Source organism: Schistocerca americana, chromosome 2 (genome assembly GCF_021461395.2).
Source record: "Schistocerca americana isolate TAMUIC-IGC-003095 chromosome 2, iqSchAmer2.1, whole genome shotgun sequence".
Taxonomy (NCBI): domain Eukaryota; kingdom Metazoa; phylum Arthropoda; class Insecta; order Orthoptera; family Acrididae; genus Schistocerca; species Schistocerca americana.
In genome coordinates this window covers 735,488,150-735,515,637 of record NC_060120.1, presented here as the reverse complement: position 1 = coordinate 735,515,637, position 27,488 = coordinate 735,488,150, and the positions used below count along the sequence as shown (strand labels likewise).

Sequence of the window (27,488 nt, the reverse complement as noted above, 5' to 3'; positions counted from 1 at the left end):
TGCTCTTGCTCACATCAAGACCTACAAAGAAAAACTACCAAATGTGCCTGTACCTCCCAAAGCAGTGGTAACTCGGGGTACGTGGGCCGAAGCTGTGTTATTTTACAATGATCATTTCAAGGCCATTAGAGGGATACTAAACGACTTCGACATGAAGCTTTTAATGATTCCAGTATTAAAAAAGACATCGCTGTGATTAGCACTCATTTTTCCCACGCACCTGAAAGTATTAAAAAGCTTGAAACTCAAGGTTTGAATGGTTCTATTCAGTTAACAAATAAAGTTATTCTAATGAATTCCTAATTGCCAGCCAGGAAAACTTAAAGAAAAGTTTGAAATCATTTTTAAACAATAACCCGGGCTTTTAACCCTTGTACCGAACTGATAGTTTTATTAGTGTGACAGGTTAACTTTTATCAGAAACAATAAGTGCCAACATAGTATCCAAGTTCAAATACTGACCAATTACCTCAGTTGATATAGAATGGTTCTTTTCTGCTTATATAAATGTTTTGAGTGATCAAAGACACAATCTTACTATCGAACATTTGGAACAGTACTTGGTTGTTTATGTTTACAATAGTAGAAAAACGTAAAATAAATTGTTAATGATGCTTTTGTCCAACAGTATTACTTAAAAGTTAATACTGTCAAAAAAATTCATGACTGTATGTTGTTTTTTAAATAAAATATTACGGAGTTTTTGAGCATGCCTCTCTGCGTGCGATATATCTCAAAGTTGGTCCTGTACATATGGATTGTTTCACTGCGACTCACTTGCATCACATCCGCTTCTTACTGACAACAACAGCAAAGAAGGAACAATTCTTGAAACACAGTACGCGTTCCCATTTTGCAAATTTTTACAAAATAATCCCTGAATGGCCCCTTTCCTAACCTCTACCACGAAGTATTCAGCGTTCTAAATGTACCGATTTTTCGTGTGACCAGTGCTCTTCCTCGTAACTGATATGCACAGGTTCGACTTTGAGATATAATGCACAATTATCATGTTTTTTTTATTATTTGATCTTGCATATTTTGGCACTTTTCATGCATTTTAAGCATTTTTCATGCGTATTTTAAGGTTTTTATGATGCATAAAATTCGGTCTCTAATTATTGATATCAAGAAACCCTACAATCAGAATAAATGACCAATCTGTGAAAAGAAACATCAACAAAAAGAAAAACTTTCATGCAAATGCAGAAACTGTCTGCCACAGAGGCTTAAAATTCTCTTTCAGCCGCCTCTAAGTGCGATAAGAATATATCACAATGAAATCTTAATCACTACTATGGCTACAAATTGAGAGTTTAAGGGCCAGAAAGGTAAGGACAACACAGGCTCTATGGCAATCACAGGGAAGTGTATTACTGCACATGACAGGTGCATACAAAACGACACTGACTGAGGTGCTGATGGTGACACTACGCTTACTGCCTCTAAACATAGCCATAATGAAAAAGAAGTGCACAGTGTTGGCTCAAAAAGGGTGAATACCTCAACGTAAAGATGATACTGGGCACAAGAGCCACATCAAACTAGTAAATAAAGGCACACATTAATACAGAATGGCAAGAAATCTAAGACAGGGCAGAAACGAAGAGAAGAACTTCAGTTCCTTCCTAATATGAAAGAAAGATCCAGAATTTCCTACTTCCATCCAACCAGGAGAACTATACACTATTTCTCAGGAAATGGTCCATATCCCAGCTACTTACCAAAAAATACTACAATGCACAACACACGCTTGTGAATATGGAACAATCAGCACCACAGACCACTTTGTCTAAGATTGTGCCATTAGACAAGATGTCATACAACAGGACAGGAATGTTCTTGGCAGTACAACAGTCTACAACATAATAACGAATGAGGCACTGTGGTACAATCTGGACTCACAAACAGCCAAAACATAAGCTCACGAACTGCAAACATAAATAGCAAAGAGACAAATACAAAGAGACAATGAGACGCACCTTGGCAAAAAATTCCTGTACAACCTTCCAGAAGCAGTGAGAAGATGAGCCTCAGGAAAGACCAGGAAGGATTTCCCAAGACCCTGACAGCCATCTCCCAATTCTACACCATGAGTGGCACAGCACTCCTGTGAACCCTGAGTTTTGATTAAATGTGCCAGGGACTAACCATTCATTCAAATGAGGAACTCTAACTTGGTTCCGATATCAAGTACTGTAGTGTAATGTGGTGGTAGTGTAATCTTTAATTATGAATTAAAAGTCTGTGATTTAGGAATTTAGCCTAGTTCTGCAGACCAATAGCCTGAGCACCATATGGCCAAAGGAGAGTATGTAGATTTATAAATACAGGGTATTTCAGCACAGCAGTTACAATCTTTCAGGAGAGAAATAGAAAGAGAAAGAGAAAGAGAAAGAGAGAGAGAGAGAGAGAGAGAGAGAGAGAGAACACCTAGATGGCAGAAAATTGCATAGCAACGTAAGGTCGGCTGGTTGGTTGGATGGTTGATAAGGGGGAGGGGACCAAATAGCAAGGTCATCGGTCCCATGATCTACGATGGCAGAAATCAAGGGAGGAACAACACAAACAGTCCAATCCAGTCAAGGGGAAGGGATAATGTGCTAAGAAGGGGGAAAAGGGACATCAGGGCAGCACGAAGAGAAAAGAACCAGATGGGGTGAGTGGAAACAGAGCAGGGGTGCTCCAGAAACACTATGGGTGGTGGGGCACCAGCACTGCCACAGACCTGTCCCCACGCCCACACCATGCTATTATCACAACACAACAGGGACAATGCCAGGGGAACAAGACACAAGAAGAGGGAAAACAAAACAGCACAACAGATAAGACAAAATGCAGGGAAAGGATGGGAGTACCTGGCTGGTGTGGAGGCAAGATCAAGGTTTCCAAAACCAATGCTCATGCTAACTAAGGGACTCAAATTCCAGAGGAAAATTCAAAGACGTATACCTGAGAGGAAAAACCACTTTGTAAAAAAAAACTGAGGACAGATGTAACCATGCTAGAGTCATCTGCTACCCCCCTGAGACGAAGAAGGTGGAAGGGCTTATTTCATGTGAAGGGCCAAAAGTTGGGGGGCAGTCCAGCAAAATATGGATCACTGTGAGGGGAGCACCACACCTAAATAGGGGAAGCAGCTCACTGCGGAGTGAAAAGCCATGGATCAACTCAGTATGGCCAAGACAAAGATGGCAGAGGATGGTAGATTTCTACCGGGATAGACAGAGGTAAGAACGCCACAGTGTGGGAGTCTCCTTGATGGCATGAAGCGTATTAGGGAGGTAGCCTCCCATGAGCCAGCCCATGACTGGGCAAAAAGGGATTTGATGTAAAGCCGCAAATCTGCCCCCAGAGGGGTCACAGAAAATGGTGGATAGGAGGCCACCCACACTAGCCTCATGATCAGGAAGTTCATTATCTGGAATACCTACATGGCCACGAACCCAAAGGAAATCGACTGAACAAGCAGCATCACCAACATCAGCGAGCAGGTCATGCATAGCAGACACCAAGGGGCGGCGGGAAAAGCTCTGAGCGATGGACTGAAGGGCACTCGCTGAGTCTGTACATAAAAAAACTCGGGTGAGTGAGGATTGTATACTGAAGCAGAGGGACCAACAGATGGCCACGAACTCCACAGTAAACACCCCACATGTGGCAGGCAAGAGATGGAGTCCCAGCGGACATAAGACGCGAATGCATAATCCATATGATCAGCAGATTTAGAGCCATCAGTGTAAAAAACAATGTCATCCTGAAACTCCCATAAGAGTGTTCAGAATAAACAATGGAACACCACTGGGGCGATGGAGGCTTTCTGACACTGGAAGTGATCCATTCGAATGCAAGGCCGAGCAAGTATCTGGGTGGGGGGTGGGGGATATGATCAGGAGAGAACATGGGAAAGAGGACAAGTAGGGGGGATGGAAGTCACGGTGGAGAGAAGCAAGACAGAGCCTAACCAGTAAACCCACCCGAGGGCGAGTAGCAAGTGGGCGATGGCCCGAAACCATGAAAAGAATAGAATAGGAAGGGGGGTTGGGGTGCTCAGGGGAAGAGCGAATAGTGATGGCATAGGAAACAAGGAGCTGGGACTACCAAATCGAAAGGGGCCAGATTCCAGTGTCAACCAAAGACCACTGACAGGGCTATGCAAAATGGACCCGTGGCTAAATGGGTACCAATGGTGAACCAGGTCAAAGAGGAGCAGCATGGAAGGGCCAGCTGATCCATTAACTTGATAACCATAGTCCAGACGAGACAGAACTAATGCCCAGTATAGGAGGAGAAGGGTTGAACGATCCACACCGCAAGAAGTGTGGGCAAGAAAGTAAAGAACACTGAATTAAGGAAAACAGCCAACCTTCAGATGAACGATGTGGTGCAACCATGTAACACTGTTGTCAAAAAGAAGGCCCAAGAAACGGGATTGGGGGACCGCAGTCAGGCACTGGGCGTCGAGGTAGAGGTCCAGATCAGGATGAAACGTAGTACAGCAACAGAAATGCACCACCCTCGCAACTTAAGGGAAGAGAACTGAAAAATGTGTGAGTCTGTCCACATAGAAGCATGCCAAGTGGCACCCGGGAATTATCATTCCGCAGAAGCCACCGAGTGGGAGCTAGCCCAAATAAGAAATCACCCACATACAGAGCAGGGGTGGCCAATGGTCCAGCAGAGGCCACAAGTCCATTAATAGCGATGAGAGAAAGGACATTTAATACAGAGCCCTGTGGAATGTCATACTCCTGGCTCCGCATTAATTGTAATGTAGATACTTTATGTGATTGGTACAATAAATAACTCTTTTCTGCTTGCTGGCCTGTCTTTTATAAGTCACTATTTTAAGGTTTTACAATCAAGGCATCAACACAGCTCTCACAGAGTCAACTGCTGTTGTGTGATTGTATTTTGTATGTATTATAACCGAGATATCTTGTTAAATTTAGTTTTTGCCTTCAACATCACTGCATATTATTATAAATTAGCACTATTTTCAACTCTGTAACATAGGTCTGTTAATTACCATAAAGATGACGAAACAAAAGTTTAAGATTGATAAACGACATTTTTTATGTGTGTATAAAGACAAGGCACTTGCATTTTATATTTTTTTAAATTTACGCAATTGGTATCGACCATATCAGCAGTCCTAAGGAAATACATATAATTAATACACAATACAAATAAAAAAAGTTTGTAACTACACGACTGCTACAAACATCTTGAATACAGAACATACAAACTGCACTGTTAGTTGCATCTAGTCAATTTTATCCCATGTTTTTCTCTCATTTTAACACTAACAGTTATAAAATAGTCATTGGGCCAGAAAATGGCACACTGTCAATCGTTGGTCGCAGTAAGCACGAGTGGTGTGGGGTCTCCACTTAAAAAAAAAAAACAGTGGCTGAAATGACATTGCCCAATATGCAGGCTAGCTGAAAGTACCTCTGTACCTCCTCAAGACAAGAGCGGCGAGAGGAAGTTGACCAAGCCACTGGGAGGTATTTAATTTCCCAAATACTGTTCCCGTATAGAGAAGACCAGTATTCATGCCAGAGTGACAATGTTCCTACATGCGGCAACACAGAGATCATCTGAGGGGTCAGAATAGCAAAAAGGTCTGGGTAGTTGGATAACAGCCTTTGCAGCAGCTTCATTTTCCAACACTTCTACGTGCGAACCTTGGAAAGACGCCTCAGACCACATGGCTACCCCGTGTTGCAGAGACAATTACTTCGATGGCTGCCAAATACAAGATCTTAGCTGCAAACTACTTCAGGGTTCTGATGCTGGAGGAGCCTGATTCATTATTTCTTCAAGGGTATCAGTAAACTCCCTGGGTTGGTCAGCTGACTCCCGGGTAAAGAATCGGTTGGTGATATGAACCAGTGCAATAGAGGCCAGCCATACAGAAGTGTAACTGTTCAGTTTTGTTTTGTTTTGTTTTGTTTTGCTTTGCTTTATAAAGCGTGCAAAAAACAACTGGGATCATACATGCCCAAATCAAAACTATAGAACACGAACACAGAGAGGAGTTAAACAACTATACATTGGTTACAATGGACAGAATAAAAACTGGCACTTGGAAAAAGGGCTAAAAAACACCATACAGAAATGGAGGTCCAAAACTAAAAGTTAAATGGCCTTCGCCATATTGCTTCAGCGGATAAAAAGTACAACGTGGTCAACATCCCATGCGTCATTCATTAAAAGGGCTGATAAATCAGACAGCAAATCTAAGCTGGAACGTAAATTGTTAAAAAAGGGCGATTCCAGCAGGAAGTGGCAGACAGTTAAAATTTGGGCGCAGTGACTATGATAAGTAAATGTCGAGACTTGAGCCACCACACCAGCTGAGCGTGAATCATACGTTCCACCACCTTGCAAACACAGCTGGTAAGGGAGATGGGGCAGTAGCTAGAAGGAAGGTTTTTGTCCATACCGGGCTTAGGTATGGGTATGATGGTGGCTTCACACCAGCATCCAGCAAATGTGCCCTTTGCCCAGATGCGGTTGTACATGTTAAGCAGAAAGTGCTTGTCTGCAAGAGAAAGGTGCTGTAACATCTGAATGTGGATGGTGTCAGGCCCTGAGGCGGAGGTTCGGGATGAACTGAGAGCATGACCTAGCTCCCTCATAGTAATGGCGGCATTGTAGCACTCACAATTTGGAGAGGAGAAGGGTATCGCCCGAGCCTCCTCCACTCGTTTCCGAAGAGCTCGAAACTTCCGCAAAATGGCGGCCCAAGGTGTTGGAGATAGCAATAGGGTCGACGATGACATCGTCAAGCCGGAAATTGGGGAATGGATCTTGGTTCCAGAGAGCTGTCTGAGGTTGGCCCACATGGCAGAGGAAGGTGTGGAACTGCAAAAAAAACAACTAGTGAATGAAATCCAGCTAGCTCTTTCGCTATCCCGAAGAACGTGATGCCACTTTCACGCAACTCTTCATAATGAATGCAGTTTGGCAGCATAGGGTGGCAGATAAAAATGCACATTGCACGTCTAGGTGCGCTAATTGTGTCGTGGCATACCTCAATCCACCAAGGGACCGGGACACGACGTGGTAGAGAGGAACTGCAGGGATGGAACGTTCTGCAGCAGTAAGGATAATGTTTGTGAGATATTCGACCTGGTCATCACAACTGGGGAAATCTTGTTCTTTGAAGGTCGCCAGGGAGGAGTAAAGCTGTCAGTCGGCCCTGGGAAGCTGCCATTTAGGTGTGCACACGGATGGGATAAGAGTCAGCACACGGGAAATGGTCGCCCGAGAAGGTGCCAGAAAGAACGGACCATTCAAGACGATGGACAAGCTGGGCAGTGCAGAAGGTTAGGTCCAATTGGGAATAGATGTATGAGGAGTCGGGAAAGAAAGTGGGTGCTCCAGTGTTAAGGCAAAACAGGTTAAGTTGGTTAAGAATGTCAGCCAAGAGGGCATCTTTCAGACAGGTCCTGAGAGAACCCCAAAGGAGATGATGAGCATTAAAGTCACCAAGTAGCAAAAATGGGGGACGTAGCTGCCCAATAAGTCAAAGAAAGTCTGCCCTGGTGTCAGCGAATGATGGAGGGACATATATAATACAGAGCGTAAAGGTCAGGTGGGGAAGGAAAAGGTGAACTGCCACAGCTTGAAGATTGGTAGTCAGCGAGATGGGTTGACTATGAATATCATCCCATATGAGCAGCATGATGCCCCCATGAGAAGGAATGCTGAACTCAGGGGGAAGGTCAAAGTGAATCGGTAAGAAATTGGAAAGCTCAAAGTGGTCGCGAGGGCACAATTTCGTTTCGTGAAGGCAGAGTACAAGGGGACGGTGCGACGCTAAAAGCAGCCATAAATCCTCTTCGTGGGACCGAAGGCCACGAACATTCCACTGGAGGAGAGTCATGATGAGGAAGGAATGTGGTGGTGTCACATCGGCAGCTGCAGAGTGACAGCTGGGGAAGAGGCACAACTACAGGGCACAGAAGCAGGATGATCCTGCTCCATGGAGTCCACAGAAGCATCAGCTTGCTTGCGCGGTTGGCCTGTGGACTCCAACGCTGAAAAACAGTTGTTGGTGCACACCGGCAACATGGAGGCTGGCCGGGCTAAGGTATCACATGCCAACACCATCAAAGACTATCTTCGAGGTGGCGCAGGAGAAGACCGTTTGCTTTGGAGGACTTCTTCGAGCCTTTGCAGTTACATGAAGCCTCTGGTGTTGTTTTGCTGGAGGGACAGAGGAAGTCTTCACGGGAGTACTCCTTCGGTCCTTTCCAGCCTACCGGTTGTATAGCTGGTGGTTTTGCCTCTAGAGGCGAGAGCTTGACAGCTTGTAGCACAGCTGGATGGGGGGGGGGGGCGGGGGGATGTTGATGCTACCTTGACACTGGGCGATTTCATGACCTCTGAGCTGAATTGGAGGTTGCATGTCTCCACGGCCACATGTCCTTCATGGAGCGAGGGGTAACAAGAACAGAACTATAGGTACCAGATGGGAGAACACAGGGTTTGCGAATACCTAGTAACTTGCGAGCAACTGGATAAGGCACCTTTTCCTCGAGCCGGATCTCTTGAACAGCCCGCTCATCACGATACACTGGACACTTCCGAGTGGAGGTGGCATGGCAACCATTGCAGTTTATACAGCAGGAAGACTGAGGTAGACAATCGCCCTCGTGCGCATCCCTACTACCAATAACACATTTGGCTGGGTGTCGACAAGACGTTCTCGTGTGGGTAAAACGATGACACTGGTAGCAGTGCATCGGGTTCAGAATGTATGGCCGGACGGTGGTAATTTCACAGCCTGCTTTGAGCTTGGATGGAAGCACTGCCCTATCAAAGGTGAGAAAGAGAGTGTGGGTGGGCACTAAGGAGGAATCTACCTTTTTCATTACATGATGAATGGCAAGACATCCTGATCTGAGAGGTAAGACTGTATTTTGGCGTTGGTTAGACCATCAAGCAGCCTGGTGTAAATTACACCACGGGAAGAATTCAAAGTTCTGTGGGCCTCAACATGAACAGGGTAACAGTGGAGAAGCAAGGCAGCAAGCAGTTGTTGTGGTTGAGAATCAGATGTGGTCTCCAAAAGCAAAAGCGCCATTCAATAAATGAGAGCAGGATTTCACAGAGCCAGCAACTGCATCTACACCTTTTTGGACAATGAACAGATTTACCATGGTGAAGTACTGACCATCTTCAGTATGTGAGACCACAAGGAACCGCAGCGCAGCGGGAAGGGTCTTTGAATCATTAGCTTTGTGGCATTTACGTTTTGTAGAAGTTGAGTGGGAAGGTGATCAACTCATAGCGAGGAAAACCCCCGTAACTGCCTGTGTCTACAATGGCGCACTCCTTCCAACTGTGGGCCCCCTTCACAATGGGGCGCACCTGCCTTAGGTGATTGTTCACCCCTCAGGTCACACCTCCTGAACACCTGATGGAGGGAGCAATCGGCAATTTGGGAAGGTTACAGCTCAGGCAATCACCCCTTCCTGGGCTTAGCCTGTACAGGGGGTACACACGAACCCTACCTGCCGACCCAGGGCTGGGAATTACGTGTTACCCAGTCACCTGTTAAGCGTCAGACGAGTGGGTGGCCTTCAGGAGCACACAGGGAGGAAGAAGAGAAAAAGAGGATCCTCAAATGCCGAAGCGGAGGAACGAGAGGAGAAGGGAAACAAAGAAAGGAAAAGGGTGACAATGCAGAACACTACCAAGAATACCCCAGACATGTTTCCCAAGGTAGGGGGAAAAAGTATAGCAAGAGGATAGATATGCAGCACAGAAGGGAAAAAAATGCTGCAAAGGCCAAAGAGTGGTGAGCTCCCTGGGGGGAGAGATGTCACCGTTTGTGAAGGGGAAGTATGTTTGTCCTTTTACAACTTCCTAGTAGCATGGCATTTGTCATGCATGGACCCAGAAGTTTGCTGACTTGAGATGCACAAAAAGTCATCTTTGGCGTAATCCTTTCTAAGTTTTCGTTCTTCGGGTTGCATCACAAGTCACTTTACCAATGTGGGCGAAGGTATTCTGATGTGTTGAGCAACTGTAGTGGGTATAGGTGAGGATGTCACCTTAGCACTAGGTGATTTCGCAACTGTAGCACCGAACTGGAGATTGCAGGTCTGCGTGGCCATATCTTTCATGGGTCGTGACTTACCAACAACGGTACTGTAACTACTGGATAGTCGTATGCATAGCTTTTGCCTAGCTAACATTGAGGGGTTCCTTTTCCTTCATCCAGATCTCTTGATCAGCTCACTCATTGAGGTACAAAGAGCATTTGCGGGATGAAGCATCATGGTTGCCTGTTCAGTTGATGCAGCAGGGAAGAGGTGGGCAATGTCCCCTATGAACACCTGTGCCCTAAGTTACACAACTGGCTGCATTTTTGCGAGACACACGAGTACGATTATAATGCTGACATTGGTAGCAATGCATTGGGTTCGGTATGTAGGGTCTGACATGGATGACTTTACAGCCCGCCTTCATCTTCACCAGGAGCTCCACTTGATCAAAAGTTAAGGAAAGGATACAGGCAGGCATTAGTTCTGCATCGACCCTCTTCGTAAGCCAACAGACTGAAGTTACGCCCTGATCAGACAGATAATGTTGTTCAGAAAATAATTGCTATCACTCAGGCCATCATGAGCCCTCCAATGGATGGAGGGGAGAATACCAGGGCTGCAAATGGAGAGATGACCAGCTGAATAAGATCCGCAAGTCACAATGAAGTGTAAAGTGTATGAGGGCACTGAAATTCAAGACACAAACATCAAGCTCTGAAAGCAAAGTTTCCATAGCTTTACTATGGCCAGTGCACCTAGTTCCACCCCAGGAAGGGTTATGGGCATTGCATTCACTCAAAATGAAAAGGGTAGGGGAGCTGAGAAATCAGTGCACACTACACATTCTGAGACACTTCATTAATGGGAAGGATACACGTTACAGATGACAAAATCCAGAGGCTTCCTCACATGAACAACCATAGCCTCCAAAGTTGTATCAAATAGCACATGTTCTCTGCAGAGTCCAGAACGAGTGTGCAAACTATGCCTGATGCTCTGTCATAGTCAGCTTCATTCTTAAAATAGCTGTGAAGGATAGGGGTTTGCATTGCTGGGAAGCAAGTTTCCTGGAGGGCAATCAAGAAACCAGGGGGAACAGAGATGATGTAGCTTAGTCAGATGGTGGCAAAAACCACTACAATACCACTAGAGGATCAGGTTGTCGGTATGAAGCAAAGCAAGCGCTATATCATGTGTGAGATACAGAGGTGAGCGAGTGTGCCGGGACTTACCCAAGTTCACTGCTAGTACCACCACGTCGCCTTAACGAGTCTACACGTAGTGCGCATGTATTGCACCACAATTAAGTACAAAATTAAAAGTCAAGATTTATGTTTAAAACTGTGTTAAAATAGAGTTTAGTATAATAATGTTATAAATATCAAGTCTTTATGTACCTAGACTTGATAGTTTCCATAAAAAATGCAGTTTTAAAAGAAAAATAAGTGGTCCTAAATAATAAAGCTAGAAAGCCAGAAGTTGCTCAGAACGTGCCTAAAGAGTTTATAAATAAGTGGTGCAAGTTTCAAAGCTAAAGAGTGATAAATACTTATCCGTGCTCTGCTTCCTCTGGCGCATCGCCAGAGGGGGTCACGGTGCTTAGCGAGCAATCACTGGCAGCTTTCGGAGAGAGAGGCCGTACTAGCATACGGGCAGTTTGTGGTAGGTGGCTCATGTGGACGGCCACATTTCGCGAGCGTGGTTGTATCATATGGTGAGCTGTTTTGAGGGTGGAAACCACACCTTGTTGCGGTTTGTGTTGCGACTCATCCAGAAGGGCAGTGAGGTAATGTGCCTGGAGGTATGATGTTCTGCCGTTTATATTATTGAGTTCCCGGCTTCTTGTGGTAAGACTGCTCTTTCCTTATGCCCTTATGCATTGTACCCCCCCCCCCCCCCTTTAAAGAAGAAGTGGTGGTTTAAACTGTGGCCGTTGGTATTCGAAGCTACCTCACGCAGACTATACTCTTGGTTGGTAGTACGTGTCGGTTGTTTGCTATTTATTTTGCTGCCCGCAAGGTTGCACAGGCGAGATTGCCTCCTGGTAGAGCGATGCTCACTGTTTGACAGTTTCAATCTGCCTGTGGTTGCGTGTGTGTGTGTTCACCATTAAATGGTAGATTGTCAACTTGATCTGCAACTTTGCATCTTGCGGAATCGTGTCATGGCTTTCTTGTAGTGTTTCCCGAATTTCCCTGTTGTTGTTAACGTGCACCGTTGAGTGACAGTTTGTTTAACGGCAAGCAACAAGGGGAGCCTTTCGACAGAGCGACGTTGAGTGTTCAATGAGCGTACAGTTGAAATTACTGTTATAACAAAATACATCGTTGCTCTGTGATTATTAAATACTGTTGGCAAGATTACTACCTTTCGACAGAGCAACGTTGAGTGCTCACAATGAGCGCACAGTTGAAACTACTGTTACAACCGAATACGTCGTTGCTCTGTTATTATTAAATACTGTTGGCCAGACTACTACTTTCCGACAGGGAGCCCTTGATATTTCTGTTGTTGTTGACGTGCACCGTTGAATGGCAATTTGTTTAACGGCAAGAGCAACGTTGAGTGTTCAATGAGCATACAGTTGAAATTACTGTGATAACCACATTGAATCACAATTTGTTTAATGGCAAGCCACAAGAAGAACCTTTCGACAGAGCGCCATTGAGTGCTCAATCAGTGTACAGTTGAAAATACTGTTATTACCAATTATTTTTTTTTGTGTACATTTTTTGTGTACGTTGGGTCGGCGCAGGTCTGGCATTGTCAGCAAGATATAGTTCTAGTTTTTTTATTTTATTTTATTTGTTTGTTTATTTTTTTAACGTCCTTATTTTTAATGTAGGCATATGCTGGGTCGCAGCAGGTCTGGCGACTGAGTATTACAGTTGTCAGTAACACCTGCTACTTGTTGCTTCAACGATTATCTTGTTGTAGTCCTTTATCTATGTCTGTTAATATTTAAAAAGTAAAACAAACACAAATATACACGCAAAATTCTAGCTTTCGCAACCAACGGTTGCTTCGTCAGGAAAGAGGGAAGGAGAGGGAAAGACGAAAGGATGTGGGTTTTAAAGGAGAGGGTAAGGAGTCATTCCAATCCCGGGAGCGGAAAGACTTACCTTAGGGGGAAAAAAAGGACGGGTATACACTCGCGCACACACACACACACACACACACACACACACACACACACACACACACACACACATATCCATCCACACGTATATGTGTGTGTGTGTGTGTGTGTGTGTGTGTGTGTGTGTGTGTGCGCGTGCGCGCTAGCGAGAGAGTGTATACCCATCCTTTTTTCCCCCTAAGGTAAGTCTTTCCGCTTCCGGGATTGGAATGACTCCTTACCCTCTCCTTTAAAACCCACATCCTTTCGTCTTTCCCTCTCCTTCCCTCTTTCCTGACGAAGCAACTGTTGGTTGCGAAAGCTAGAATTTTATGTGTATATTTGTGTGTCTATCGAAGTGCCAGCGCTTTAGTTTGGTAAGTCACATCATCTTTGTTTCTAGATATATTTTTCCCACTAGAAGAAAATAGTCAATCAAGCAACAAGCCCAGAAAAAACCATGAATGACCGAAATTGGAGAATGTCAACTTTCACCGGTGAATGTCCACAGATACCAAATACGTCGGGGAAAGATCGAATATTTCATTACATTGTTGTTCACTTGGACCCTCTCTGGTGTGTGTCGACAATCACAGATATGCTCTGGTGGAGGTCCAAAACAGAGGAGTAAAAAAAAACAAGTGACAATCCTTTGTTCTGCTCGGAGTAAATCAGCTTTTTCAGTCTTATGCAAGCTTTGATAACGCGAACAATGTTTTCTTAATTTTTTTCCGATACCCTAATTTGTACTAAATGGATACTGCAGTAAATCGTGATCTTTTTCATGAAAAGTTAAATGTATTAATTGCAGGTAAACGAGAAGACAACTGTTTTTATTTTTCTCAAAAAAAGTATTCTAAAATACTTTCTGAAGTGGTTTCTGCCAAAATTAAATGCAACACACCTTCGGATTACAGATGATTAAAACATTTTGATGTTTTAATAATTAATGATGAAGAGAAGTTAATTGTACCATTAGAACCAGGGGAAATGAACATACAGTACTATGTTACCAATGAAGAATTGTACAGTATACTATATGAAACTCGCATCAGAGTAGGCCAGGGAGGAAGAAACATATGCTTAAAGAGTTGCAAGTTACATACAAAAATATTACATATGAAGTTGTAACGTTGTATTTAAATTTATGCAAACAGTGTCAAATGAAACACAGTGCACCTAAGAAAGGTATTGTTGTGAAGCCAATGGTTAGTTCTGAAGTAACTCAAGATGTCAATTTGATCTGATAGAGACGGCGAATATAAGTTCATAATGGTGTATCAAGATCATTTAACTAAGTTTGTCCAGCTACGACCTTTGAAAACTAAAAGAGCTGAAGAAGTAGCGCATCACGTTCTTTCAATATTTTTTACATTTGGTGCCCCAGCAATATTGCAATCAGATAATGGTAGAGAATTTAGTAATCAAGTCATATCCGAAATACGTGCTATGTGGAAAGATGTTAAAATAGTTCATGGAAAGCCTCGTCACAGTCAAACACAAGGCTCAGTTGAAAGGGCCAATCAGGATGTACAGAATATGCTAACTGCATGGATGAATGATAATGATACAAATAAATGGTCAGATGGTTTATACTCTGTTCAATTTGCCAAGAACACTACATACCACAAAGAAAAACACCAAAGTTCTTATGAAGCCACGTTTGGCATTAAAGCAAAAAGAGGCATAGCATCGTGTTTTTGCCTGGCGAACAAATCGCAAATATTGAAACTGAAGAACAACTTGAAGAAATTGCCAATACTTCTGAAACCGAAAACAGCTTGAAGAAACTGTTAATGCTTATTAAAAAAAAAAAAAACTGAGCGCTGTTCATGTTGAAAACCAATTCCAAAGAAAAATATTGAGGAGATCCTACAACCTACAATGTCTTCACATCAAATTCTGTCTGAAAAACACAAGTTGATTTCTACAAAAAGAGCGGTCGCGAAAGAAAATCTTCTACTGCAAGCAACAAAGCTGTTACGAACCTCACAAAAACAATTTCTTCCTGCTCAAATTGGTGATAATGTACGAATACAAGTCCCTGATATCGACCGTGGTTGTACAGATAGCCGAAATGTGTTAGCGGTTGTTGTTGGAATAGAAGACTCCGACTTCTATAAACTGGCAAATAAAAATGGTACCCTCAAGCAGCTTTACACACGTAAACAGTTCATAATTTGTAAAGAAAAGTTACTTTCCATAGATGAGATTTCTTTTCAAGAAATGTCACTGAGAGAAGCAGCTGCAGCTAATTCGATAAGCGGGGGATAAGGCTATACACACTGTCATTGCAAAAGGAAGTGTTCCACAAATAAATGCAGTTGTAAAAGCAAGTGACTCTTGTGCAATTTAAAGTGTCATAATAGTTTAAGTTGTTGCAATAAATAAGATCTGAATCACATAAGTAATTAATTTTTTTATAACTATTATTTTCTTTTCTCATGTATAATGTACAGTTTATTTTAAATTCTTGGTCATTTCTTTCAGAAAGAGAGGCGAAAAAGTTACGTCACACTTGTGACGTTTTATAGCGACTGAATTACGGAGAAGAAAATATAAATCTCCAACATGTTCAACATTCACCATTAGTGCATGGTGAATGTCAACATCGCTATCTCTGTCAGAGCCTGTATTGCTCGATCCCCTCAAACTTGGCCTAGCCCTCCCACTCCCACTCCTACTTAGCAATAAATCCAGACTTGAAAGGCACTAAATATTGGACTTGGAAACGTAAAAATTTGTTTTATACTTCAGTTCACTCTAAAATTAATAACTGAGAGGCCATGTTAAGCTACTTCTTATAGTTTTTGAGTAATTAAGTAAAAACCAATTTTGTAACTAAAATGTACCCAACTGTAGTAGATTAAGTACCCGTAATTTTAATAGTACAGAATTTTGGTTAAAGCAGATGATAAAACTTACCAAATAATAGAGCAATACCAAATTTGAGAGTTGTAGTATTAATAACAGCCAATACAAGTTCTAGTGAAGGTATGGTTCAGAGGTAACAATCTACTGTTAGTTCCACTATAGAAATTCTAGAAGGCAAAATTTTTATTCAAGCGAGCTGAAACTTTTTCTGTGCTTCCAAACAACTTATCTGAATACATGTAAATATTAAGAAGTTTCTGCATTAATTCATAATTATGATACTACAGATTATGTGTCCGAGAAAGCGGTCGTTCTGAGGCTGCTGCAGTATGCAGAAGGCATATAACAGATGTTCCCTCGGCAGTCCGCTGTGGCACCTATATAAATACAGCCCAAGAGGCAGTAGTAAGGTTCACTTCACACTCAGCCACTGTAAGATCCACGTCTGTTCAATGGTGGATCGCGCTCTGCTTCGGATGATGTCAGAGCTGGACTGTGGCACATCGTGTATTTGAGGTAAAAACAGATAGTGAACTTGCGAGGACTGTACACCGTCCTGGACCGCTTAAAATTTGCTGAAGGAACTGTTAATTTACTGTCCATGATAATTATAAATATGCGCGGCAAGTGGCGACTATTATTTCCACTTTTATGGTGAGCATTAATTTTCAACATTTATGATGAACATTCATTTGAGTATTTTAGTCAGGACGAAAGACAATCTGGTAGGAACGTACCGTAGAGGTAGTCTCTTAACTACTAGTTCTGCTATTTATGATAGAAAGATTTACTGTGTATCGAATGGGACGGGACATGCACGGGGGCGTATACGCAGAGTACCAGAGTACAGACAGTAGAGATGGAATAAGAAGGGCAGTCAAAATATCCAGGACAGAGTGGAGAATAAATAAGGAAATTAGGGAGAGAATGGAACAACTTGTGATGCAAAGAACTGAGAATAGAGCTCTTCAATGGTGTTTGATTTGATTTTGTTTTGTTTTAGGGTGCAAAAATAACTAAGGTCATACTCGCCCAGGTCAGAACATTGAACACGAATACAAAAAAGGAGTTAAAAGCGACACAAGTTAAGCCCAATCAATGAAAGGAAAGTGAGCTAAGAACAAGGACTTCCTCATAGAGAAAGATCCACAAAATACACTGTAAAGACAATGGAGGTCCCAAACTAAAGATTAAATGCCCTTCGACATGAAACAGCCGATAACTCAGATGGCAAACATACATTACAAAATAAGTGGTTAAAAAAGGGCATTCGGTCAGGAAACTGGGAACCGTCAACGGTTGAGGACAATGAGCACAAAGTGGAGGAGGATCACCACTTAACAAACGGCGATGGCTAAAACAACAGTGCCCAACACGCTAGCTAAAATGATCTCCTCGCGCTGAGAGGTGGTCAGCCAAGCTGCGGGGAGAGGTTTAATTCCCTGGAGCTTGTTGCCATGAAGGGGAGACCAGTGGTGATGCGAAAGTGACAGAGCCTGCTTACAGACGGCAACACGGAGATCGTCAGAAGGACTGGAAGACCTAGCGGCCCAAAGCAGCACGACGGCAGCCTTGGCAGCAGCCTCATTTCCTGCCACACTGACATGACCAGAAACTGACATGACCAGAAACACACATGAACACCACAGTGGCCTCCTCAAGATTGAGCAAGCTTTCTTGAACCCATTGCACTAAGGGATGGACTGGGTACAGCACATACAAGCTCCGAAGAGCAGACAGAATTGGAGCAGATGACACAATCAAACAGCCTGAGTCACCGGATGTACTGCATGGCCTGATACACGGTGAAGAGCTCTGCTGTAGATACTGAGGAGTGTTTCAGAATCCAATAGCCAAAATCGCCGATGCCAATGATGAAGGCACACCCAACACCATGTTCAGTGCGAGAGCCATCAGTGTACACAAAGATAATATTGCTAAGTTCCATGTGCACTTACAATGGTATACTGAATATGGAGTAGATTCCTAAGGAAGAGAACGAAGTCCAAGGTGAACACAGCCCCTGCAAAAAGCCAAGGCAGTGAAAAGTTCACGGCCATTGGGAAAGTGGCAAGTAGCATGAAGTTAAGTTGCCAGAGCAATAGCCGAAAGCTTACTCCAGGAGGTAGCAGAGAAGACAGGTGCACCCCATACTGGCGTTCAAAGGAGTCATCGAAGGAGGCGGCATAGGACGGGTGGTCAGGCATGGCAGACAAACTGCACGCATATCCGCTGAGGCGAACATCAACCCAGTATGACAGCGGTAGTTCGGCAGCTTCTGCAGACAGACTCTCAATTGGGCTAGTGTAAAAGGTGTCAGCAGCCAAACAGAGTCCACGATGCTGGATTGTATTTAGGCAACGTAAGATGGATGGACATGCAGATGCATAAACGAAACACACATAGTCTAGTTTTGAATGGAAAAGGGATCAGTACAAATGGAGGAGAATGGTCTGATACGCTCCCTAGGAAGTATTGCTTAGGACACGTAGGACATAGAGGGACCGGGTGCAACAGGTAGCCAGGTTAGGACACGTAGGACATAGAGGGACCGGGTGCAACAGGCAGCCAGGTTAAGACACATGGAAGAACCAACAAAGTTTTATATCAGGCGAGAGCCCAAGGAATTTTGTAGTTTCAGCAAACAGAATAACAACAGGCACAATATGTAAAGATGGTGGAAGCAACCCATTGCGCTGCCAGAAATTCACACAGCTGGTTTCAACAGTGGAAAAGTGAAAGCCATTATCAATGCTCCACAAGTTAGGATGATCAAGACATCGCTTAAGACACGACTCAAGCAGCCAAGTCCATGGAGAACTGCAACAGATCCCAAAATCATCGACAAAAAGGAAGCCAGAGATGCCTAGAGGGAGACAGGCCATAATAGGGTTAATGGGTATAGAAAAGAGGATGACGCTCAGGACGGAGACCTGAGGCAACCCCTTTTCCTGTGTAAAGTTGTCTGACAAGGCAGAACCCACATGAACCTTGAAAACTCTAAAATTTCTGATCGGGAAACGAGGCAGGTAGCCTCGGATACCCCACGTGTAGAGAGGATGGAGGATATGAATCCTCCAGCAGGTGTAGGCTTTCTCCAAATAAATAAATAAATAATAAAAATAAAAAATCATGCCCAGTCTGGTATTTCCACAGAAAGCCATTCATGACATGGGTTGACAAAGTGACAAGACGGTCAACTACAGAATGGTGCGCTTGTAATCCCCATTATGCAGTAGTTAGTAAATTTTAAGACTTGAGCCATCATATCAGCCATGCTTTAATCATATGTTCCATCGCCTTGCAAACACAGCTGATGAGAGAAATGGGGTGGTAGCTAGGAGAAAGATGTTTGTCCTTACAGTGCTGTGGTATGGGTATGACAGTGGCTCCATGCCAGCGCCTGAGGAATGTACCACCTGCCCAGATGCAACTGTATTTACGAATAAGAACATGCTTGCATGCAAGAGAAAGACACTGCAACATCTGAATGTTAACAGCGTCCGGTTCTGGGATGGAAGATTGGGACACGATCTAGCTTCCTCACGGTAAAGGTGGCATTGTAGTAGTCTTGATTCTGAGAGGTATCACCTGAGCCTCCTCCACTTGTTCCCAATGGAGGAAGGCAGGCTCATAGTCAGTGGAGCTCAAAATCTCTGCAAAATAACAGATTAAGTTGTTGGAGATTACAATGGGGTCCTCAATGGCATCATCTGGTATGGTCAGGCTGGAAATTGGGAAATGGACCTTGGTCCCAGAGAGCCTTCAAGGGTTGACCCAAAAGGCGGAAGAGGGAGTAGAACTGTTAAAAGAACTACTAAATGAAATACACCTAGCTGTTCTGCTATCCCAATGAACGCAAAGACACTGTGCACCCAACTGTCAATAATGAATACAGTTCACCATCACAGGATGACAGTTTAAAAAGACAGAGTATGCCTCTGGACGCGAACTGTGTCACGGCACCCTCAGTCTAGCAAGGGACCCGGACATGGTGCGGTTAAGATGAAGTGCGAGGTATGGAACGTTCCGCAGTAGTAAGGATAACATTTGTATGCCTCTGGACGCGAACTGTGTCACGGCACCCTCAGTCTAGCAAGGGACCCGGACATGGTGCGGTTAAGATGAAGTGCGAGGTATGGAACGTTCCGCAGTAGTAAGGATAACATTTGTATGGTACTTTACCTGTCATTACAAGTAAGAAAAAGTTGTTTGCGAAAGTTGCAGGGGAGGAGTAAGGCCTCCAGTCACACTTACAAAGCTTCCAATTGGGTTTACACATAGGTGGGGTAGACATCAGCAATTGGATAGCACACAGGCAATGGTCACACGAGTACGTGTCATAGATAATGGGCCATTCAAGACGACGGGCAAGCTGGACAGTGCAGAACGAGAGGTCCCAATGGTAGGTAGGCATGCGTGGAGTCTAAAGGAACATGGGTGCTCCAGTGTTAAGGCAGATGAGGTTGAGCTGATCAAGACAGTCAGTCAAGAGGGTAACTCTCGGACAAGTTCCGGAGGAGACCCAATGAAGATGATGTGCATTAGTCACTGAGCAGCAAAGAAGGTGAAAGAACTGACCAATAAGCTGGAGGAAGCTTGCCCTGGTGACACCGAATGACAAGAGGGATATTGACATTGCACAGAGAGAAAGTGAAATGAGGAAGGAAAATGTGGACTGCAACAGCCTGCAGCCAAGTGTTCAGTGAGATGGTCTGACTACGATCATTATCCCGAACGAGCAGCACGACTCCCCCACGAGATGGAATGCTGCCCTCAAAGCGAAGGCCAAAGCAGACTGGAAAGAAATGCAAGAGATCAAAGCAGCCACAAAGACACAATTTTGTTTCCTGTAGTCAGAAAACAAGGCGACACTGTGATTCCAAGAGCTGCCTTAATTCCTCCTTGTTGTATCGCAAGGGAGACGTTCCACTGGAAGGGAGACATGATAGGGAAAGGAAAGGAGGGAAAAAATGAAGGGATTTCACTTTGGCGGCTGCCAAGTGCCAGCCTTTAAAGACTCACTGCTACATAGTGCAGAGGCTGGAGGATCATGTTCCATGAGATCTACAGAGGCATCAGCAGTCTCTCTGGGTCAACCTACGGATTCGGTTGGTGGGGTGCACCAGGGGATTGGAGGTCAGCCAGGTGAGGGTATCACGCAGTGAAACAGTGGAAGGATCTCAGAGTTGGTGAAGGAGAAGCCATTTGCCTTTGTTTGATTTCTTAGTACCTTTATGGTTGGCAGATGAAGACTCAGATTTTTTTGGCTGGAGGGACATAAAAAGTCTCCACTAGAGTATTCCTTCTGTCCTTTCCTGCCTTCTGGTTGTGTAGCAGCTGATTTTGCCACCAGAGGTGATGCTTTGGCGGCTTGCACAGCTGGAGGAGGAGGAGGAGGAGGAGGAGACAGGGACGCTACCGTGACACTGGGCACTGCAGTGCTGAATTTGAGGTCGCAAGTCTTCGTGGCCATGTCCTCTAAGGAGTGAGGTGTAGGAAAGAAAGGTACTGTAAGTGCCAGATGGTAAAAAACAACTAAAAAACAATGTTGCAAGTGACAAGGTAATGCACTTTTTTCCTTCACCCAGATCTCCTGTATGACCCACTGTTGAGATACAAGGAACATTCTCGGGATGAGCCTGCATGGTCGCTGTTGCAACTGATACTACGGGGAGGAAGTGGTGGGCAATTGCCCTCGTGAACATCTCTACCACAAGTAACACATTTGGCCACATTTCGACAAGACATACGATTGTGGTTGTAGCATTGACACTGGTAACAGCACACTGTGTTTCGACTGTACAGTCGGACCATGATGACTTAAAAGCCTGCTTTATGGAAGCACTGCTCTATCAAACATGAGGAAAAGAGTGATGCAACCTTAGTGCCTGCATGCAACACTTTTCATTACCTGATGGTCTGCAGTGACGTCCTGATCAGAGAAGTAAGTTTGGATTTCTCCCTCTGTCAAACCAGCCTAGTGTAACACCGCATGAAGAATTCAGCACTCGAAGGGCCTGAAATGAAATGAGTGTATGGCATTGTTGGCCAGGAGGTCCCATCTGGGTAAGTTCAGCCTCCACGTGCAAGTCTTATTTTAGTCAACGCCACATTGGGTGACTTGCGCACCGGCGATGGGGATGAGAGCAACACAACACCCAGTCCCCGAGCGGAGAAAATCTCCAACCCTGCCGGGAATCGAACCCGGGCCCGCTTGCATGGAAGGCGAGCATGTTACCATGCAGCTATAGCAGGCGGACCGATGGGCCTCAAAATGAACAGGATAGCCATAGAGGAGCGAAACTACAAGGAGTTGTTGGGCTTGAATATAACAACTGGTCTGCAAAAGTGAAGTGCCATTACATAAATGACAGCAGGATTTCATAGGGCCTGTATTGTGTCAACACCTTTCTGAATAAAAAATGGATTAGTTGTAGCAAATGCTGATCTTCTGTATGTGACAACAAGAGCAACCAAGGTGCAGCTAGGACATTCTTGGAATCTTTAGCCTCATTCCATTTACATTTAGTAGACGTAGTCTGAGATGGTGTTTGCCTCAGTGCGAGAAAATCCCCCCCCCCCTCCCCGATTGCCAGTGTCTCTGATGGCACACTCCTTCCAACTGGAGGTCCCCCCTCAGAGGGCCCTGTTGACCTGGGGCTAGGAATTACAAGTTACCCAGTTACATGTTATACTCAGATGTGTGGGGCTGCATTCACGAGTGCACAAGGAGGAAGAACAAACATAGAGGAACCTCAAACACCAAAGCGGAGGAAGGATGGGAGATGCAGAACAAAGAAAGAAGGAAAAAACAGTGGGAGGACTGTTCTGATGTCACACTATTGAAACTTCACAACACATCCCCAAAAATATCCCAGACATGTTCCCCAAGGGAGGGGAAAAAGAATAGCAGGAGGATAGACATAGAGCACAGAAAGAGAAAAGGTGCTGTAAAATCTGGGGTCCCACGGTAGCCTATCACGAATTCACCAAAGAGTGGTGAATCCCCTGGAGGAGCTCTTCAATGGTATGATCATGTACAGCGAATGGAGCAAGGACAATGGCCAAAAGCAACCCTGGAATGGTCACCACGAGGAAGGAAGGAGGAAGCATGGAGAGTGGGAGTAATTGGAATGATGAGGAAGAGAGGTCTGTAAAGAGGAAGACTGCCGAACATGAAATCTGGCAAATGGAAGCAACTGCCAAAGAATGGAGAAGCCCTTAAACATAAGTGAGTCTTGTAGCCCTACATTTCTCCCACAGGGTAGCCACAGAAGGAAACAATGTGGGACATATCTCTACATACTGTAATAATCCTTTCTTCCAGAAGAGGCTCGGGAGGGGGTGGACTTGCTAGCCACTTCATTTGAGAGTTATCCGCCTTGGTGCCACCTACTCTGAATGGGGGTTCTCTCCACAGGCACCCCTCAGCCACAGCAACACCTACCTGGCTGAGTAACCATTGACCAGATAACACTGTCCGGAATCCTCATGCCCCAGCCATGTTGGGCACACACTACTTGGCATACGCAGGGAGTTTCCTGTGCAGACATCAATAGTGCAATCCCTGCATGGTCAGTGAGCTACCACCAAGCAGGAACTTAACAACCCCCCCTCACCCCCCACAATAGAATGGTTACCGCGCTGGATTTTGGACCTATTACTTTTGCCACAAAGAAAAGGTGAAAATCTAGAAAGGCACAAAAGATGGATTGTATACAGCATCGGATGACTTTTCCCACACTTCTGTAAAATTTGGAAGAGGTGGTAGGTCAAACATAATAATGAGAATCATATAGTGAAGGATGAAAAGTTGTATACAGTGTACGGGGAGGAAAAAAAAAAAGCTGACATGTCAGTATTCAGTATTTTCTTGGCTACATCGCATATTTTTCCAACATGGCCGCATACTTCCTTCATAACTATGCCATAGCTACAAATAATAGGACGGACTTGCAGAACAGGAATGGAAGTAGCACTGCAAGCATCAGGACCCTATGCTAGCTGAGTACATACTATCAAAAGATATGTGGGATTCTTGGGGAGGGGAAGCATGTTAAGGGCAAATAAACTGAACATTGGTATGAAGAGTATGCTATTCATTGTTCAATCTGCAGTCATGATCAAGGGAAAGGATACAATACACAGTCAGATTTCTTAACAAAAATAATAACTATATTTTCCTGAAATACTGCACAAAAACTTGAGCACACTCTTACACAGAAATACCAATTTGAATGATAGGATGTTTGTAGCACACTTTAAATATACAAAACAAGCTTGGCCTCATATATATACACCAAGACAGGATATTAACTGCACTTAGGAATAACAGTCAAAGAACTTCTAGAATGCAATCAACAACTTTATGTATGACCTACAGAGATAGGTGAATGGTTTCAAATCTGCAAGTCTCATGTGAGGTATGGGGAGTCTCACTACCATAAGGAACTACGGACTTTTCTGTCTGCATGGTTTGTTCTGTAACTGTGTACGCAATTTTCTGTTTGGAGCACAATAACGTAATTGAAGAATAATGGCTTCAATAATCTATGTCTATACAGTATATATGAAGTACTATTGCGCATCTGTTAAATCACGATGACAAAAGTATTTACATATGACGATCTTACTCTGGAAATAATGTTTTTTCATCAATTCCTAAGTCCACATCCATGCTTACTGCAAGTGTTAGAAGGTGGTTTTTGGTCTCTCTTCCTCCCTCTATTTCTTCCAAACTGATTTTTCATCCAGGATATTTTCGTATGCTGTTTCATATTTTATGTTTCAATTCAGTTCAACACAGCTTACATAAAGATACAACACATACAGCCATACACAGAAAGTGAACTTCAACTAAAAATAAAGTTTCCATTTACTTACAGCTCTCTGATATGATATCGTCCACTATCAATGCATAAAAACCTTCACTTGAAGGAAATGCCTGTCTGTTATTGGCAGTTGCTAAAGGCTCATACATCCTGTATTAGAAATATATTCACATTAATTCATCAAATATCTTACCATGCAATAATTCAAGGCAATGTTAAAAAAGGAAAATCAACGTACCATCCTAAATGGTGACCATAATGAGAGCACATACAATTTTTCCATGCATAACCAGGAAACCAAGTATATTCTCTTTGCCACTGAAATAGGGAGAGAGAGGCATTAAGCAAAAACGCATATATGAAATAAACCTCTATACACTTCACACCACAAGATAAGTTATGACACCTGCTGCAAAGCAGTAGTCATGTGACCGTTACCAGACACCCATCATCTCACGACTGTCTTGAGGGCCCCAAAACAGTATTAATTAATACTAACATTCATACTGTATTTTAAAACAACAGAACCATAAAAGCACACTAAGCCTCTGGTGAAGATACAAAAAAGCAGGGTATAAATTATTACAATAATAGAAGATGAGCTGAATATGCTCAATTTAATGATAATTTGAGTGTGTAAAAACACCAGCATAACCACATACACAGAAAACCAAAGTGTGTCTCACTCACTCACTCACACACACACACACACACACACACACACACACACACACACACACACGCTCTTTCCTCCCAACAGGTGGCAGAGTTCATGATTTCCTATCAATAATTGTGATTAATTTCCAACACCAGTTAAAGCTCTATGAGCAAGACACTGTAGCTGACAATGAGTCTCACTTTGTTCCCTTCTCCGCACAATCACAAAAAAGACAACAAAAAGCAAAGAATAGAGGAAAAAAGAAACAGTCACTGAAGCTAGACTTGACAAGTAATTTGGATGGTGGTGGCAGTGACCACGGAAGTTAGGTTGAGAGATAATCCATGGTTTTTTTAAAGATAGTGTAAGTTAAATGGAAACAGAGAAAAACTGGTGCATATGAAGACTTTCTAGGCAAATGGAACCAACAATCGAAAATATGTTCAGGCACGCTCCACGAACAAAGAAAGCAAACAACTATCAATCCCTGTATCATCTGCTGAACTTTGTCCTCTCTTCTAATATAGATAAACTGACAGAAATAGAAAGTGCAATAGAATGAACACCTGGAACAAATGCTAACATTCTGTATTCCCAGCCTGTAGGGTATGTTGACTAAAATTTAACCTTTATGTGAACTCATTTGCTGTACCGGAAAAAGTCATTCCTACAGATGAAGAGTGGTTTGATAGTACATGATAGCAATTGGATATGTCTATGGCTACTGCAGCTTTTCAAGTGTAGGCAACAACACAACACCGGCTGAAGACATGTCCATACATCTTACTGACATCCTTCACACTTTGGAAAAGGCTGAAGATTGGGGCAATACACATGGAAGCATCATATCGACGGATCACACACACTTGGCTATAGCATGACTGCAAGCTACTGGTGAAGAGATGGCCTCAAGATGGCAGGGTGGTAAGAAGAGCAGGCATACAAAACTAATTTTTTTCATTAGAAATGAAAAGGGTGGCTGCCAAATTCATGCCATGACTACCAATGACTTCAAGTTTGCCTCTTCCTAAGACAGCTCATCAGGTGAAATCAGTCATTAAGACACAGCTGATTTATTTTTTCGATGTGACAGAAATTGTCCATTCAGAGTTTGTGCCACAGAGTGCAACAGTTAACCAGACTTTCTACCTGAAAGTTTTGAAATGGTTGTGCAGTGGAAGTGGCCTTGTTTGTGGCTGTTGGGTAACTGGTTTTTCCATCATGACAATGCCCCTGTCACACAGCCCTGTTTATACATCAACCAAAAATGCTATGACCCCTGCTCCTCACCCCACATACTCACCTGAACTTGGCCCATGCGACTTTTTTTTGTTTCCTAGAATGAAAGGAGACGTGAAAGGGAAGTGGTTTGCTGATGTTGCTGAGGTGAACAAAAAAATGATGGAGGTGCTGCCAAGCATCACAAAAGATGAATTTAAACAATATTTTGAGTAATGGAATAAAATATTAGACAAGTGTATTAGTGCAAGTGGAGAGTACTTTGAAAGGGATTGAAGGTTTCTGTTTAAAATGTGAGTAAATAAGTTAAAAAAGTAAGTTTGGTTTCCTTTGGGTACACCCTCATAGGGACCCACAAGAGGCTCATAAAATTGTTTGACTAGATCTCACAATAAGGTCCACACCACAAGACAATCATAAGCTTGTTTGACTTGATCTTATGGGCAAATGACAAAAGCTGAAATTGATGCAGAAGTTACAGCATATCGTTACAAACCTTCGGAATCAGATTACTGGAAGCTGGGTTTAGATCTCTAGCCACCATATGTCATTTACTGCCAACACCAAGGACTTGTACGGTGTAGAGCCAGAGTCAACTGGGTCATAAGGTAGCATTCTGTGGTGTTCAGCAATGAGGCTATATTGTGTATGTGGCAGTCAGATTGACATCAACATGTCCAAAAAAACTGATGAAAGGT

At 43.6% G+C, this 27,488-nt stretch overlaps 1 protein-coding gene across 2 annotated transcripts in view; it reads right to left on the bottom strand.

The window, feature by feature from the left end:
* The window catches only part of LOC124595617, a 49,496-nt gene that overhangs the window by 9,372 nt on the left and 12,636 nt on the right, over positions 1-27,488 (bottom strand). The window contains exons 3-5 of one of the 2 annotated variants that reach the window (XM_047134436.1): positions 25,132-25,211; positions 24,946-25,043; positions 24,691-24,830 (exon numbers count right to left, since the gene is read on the bottom strand). In XM_047134436.1, the coding sequence (XP_046990392.1) occupies positions 24,787-24,830; positions 24,946-25,043; positions 25,132-25,211 (222 nt within the window). In that variant the 3' untranslated portion in view covers positions 24,691-24,786. Of the gene's footprint in view, positions 1-24,690; positions 24,831-24,945; positions 25,044-25,131; positions 25,212-27,488 lie in introns of those variants that run through there. The other variant, XM_047134437.1, reaches the window with a different exon arrangement.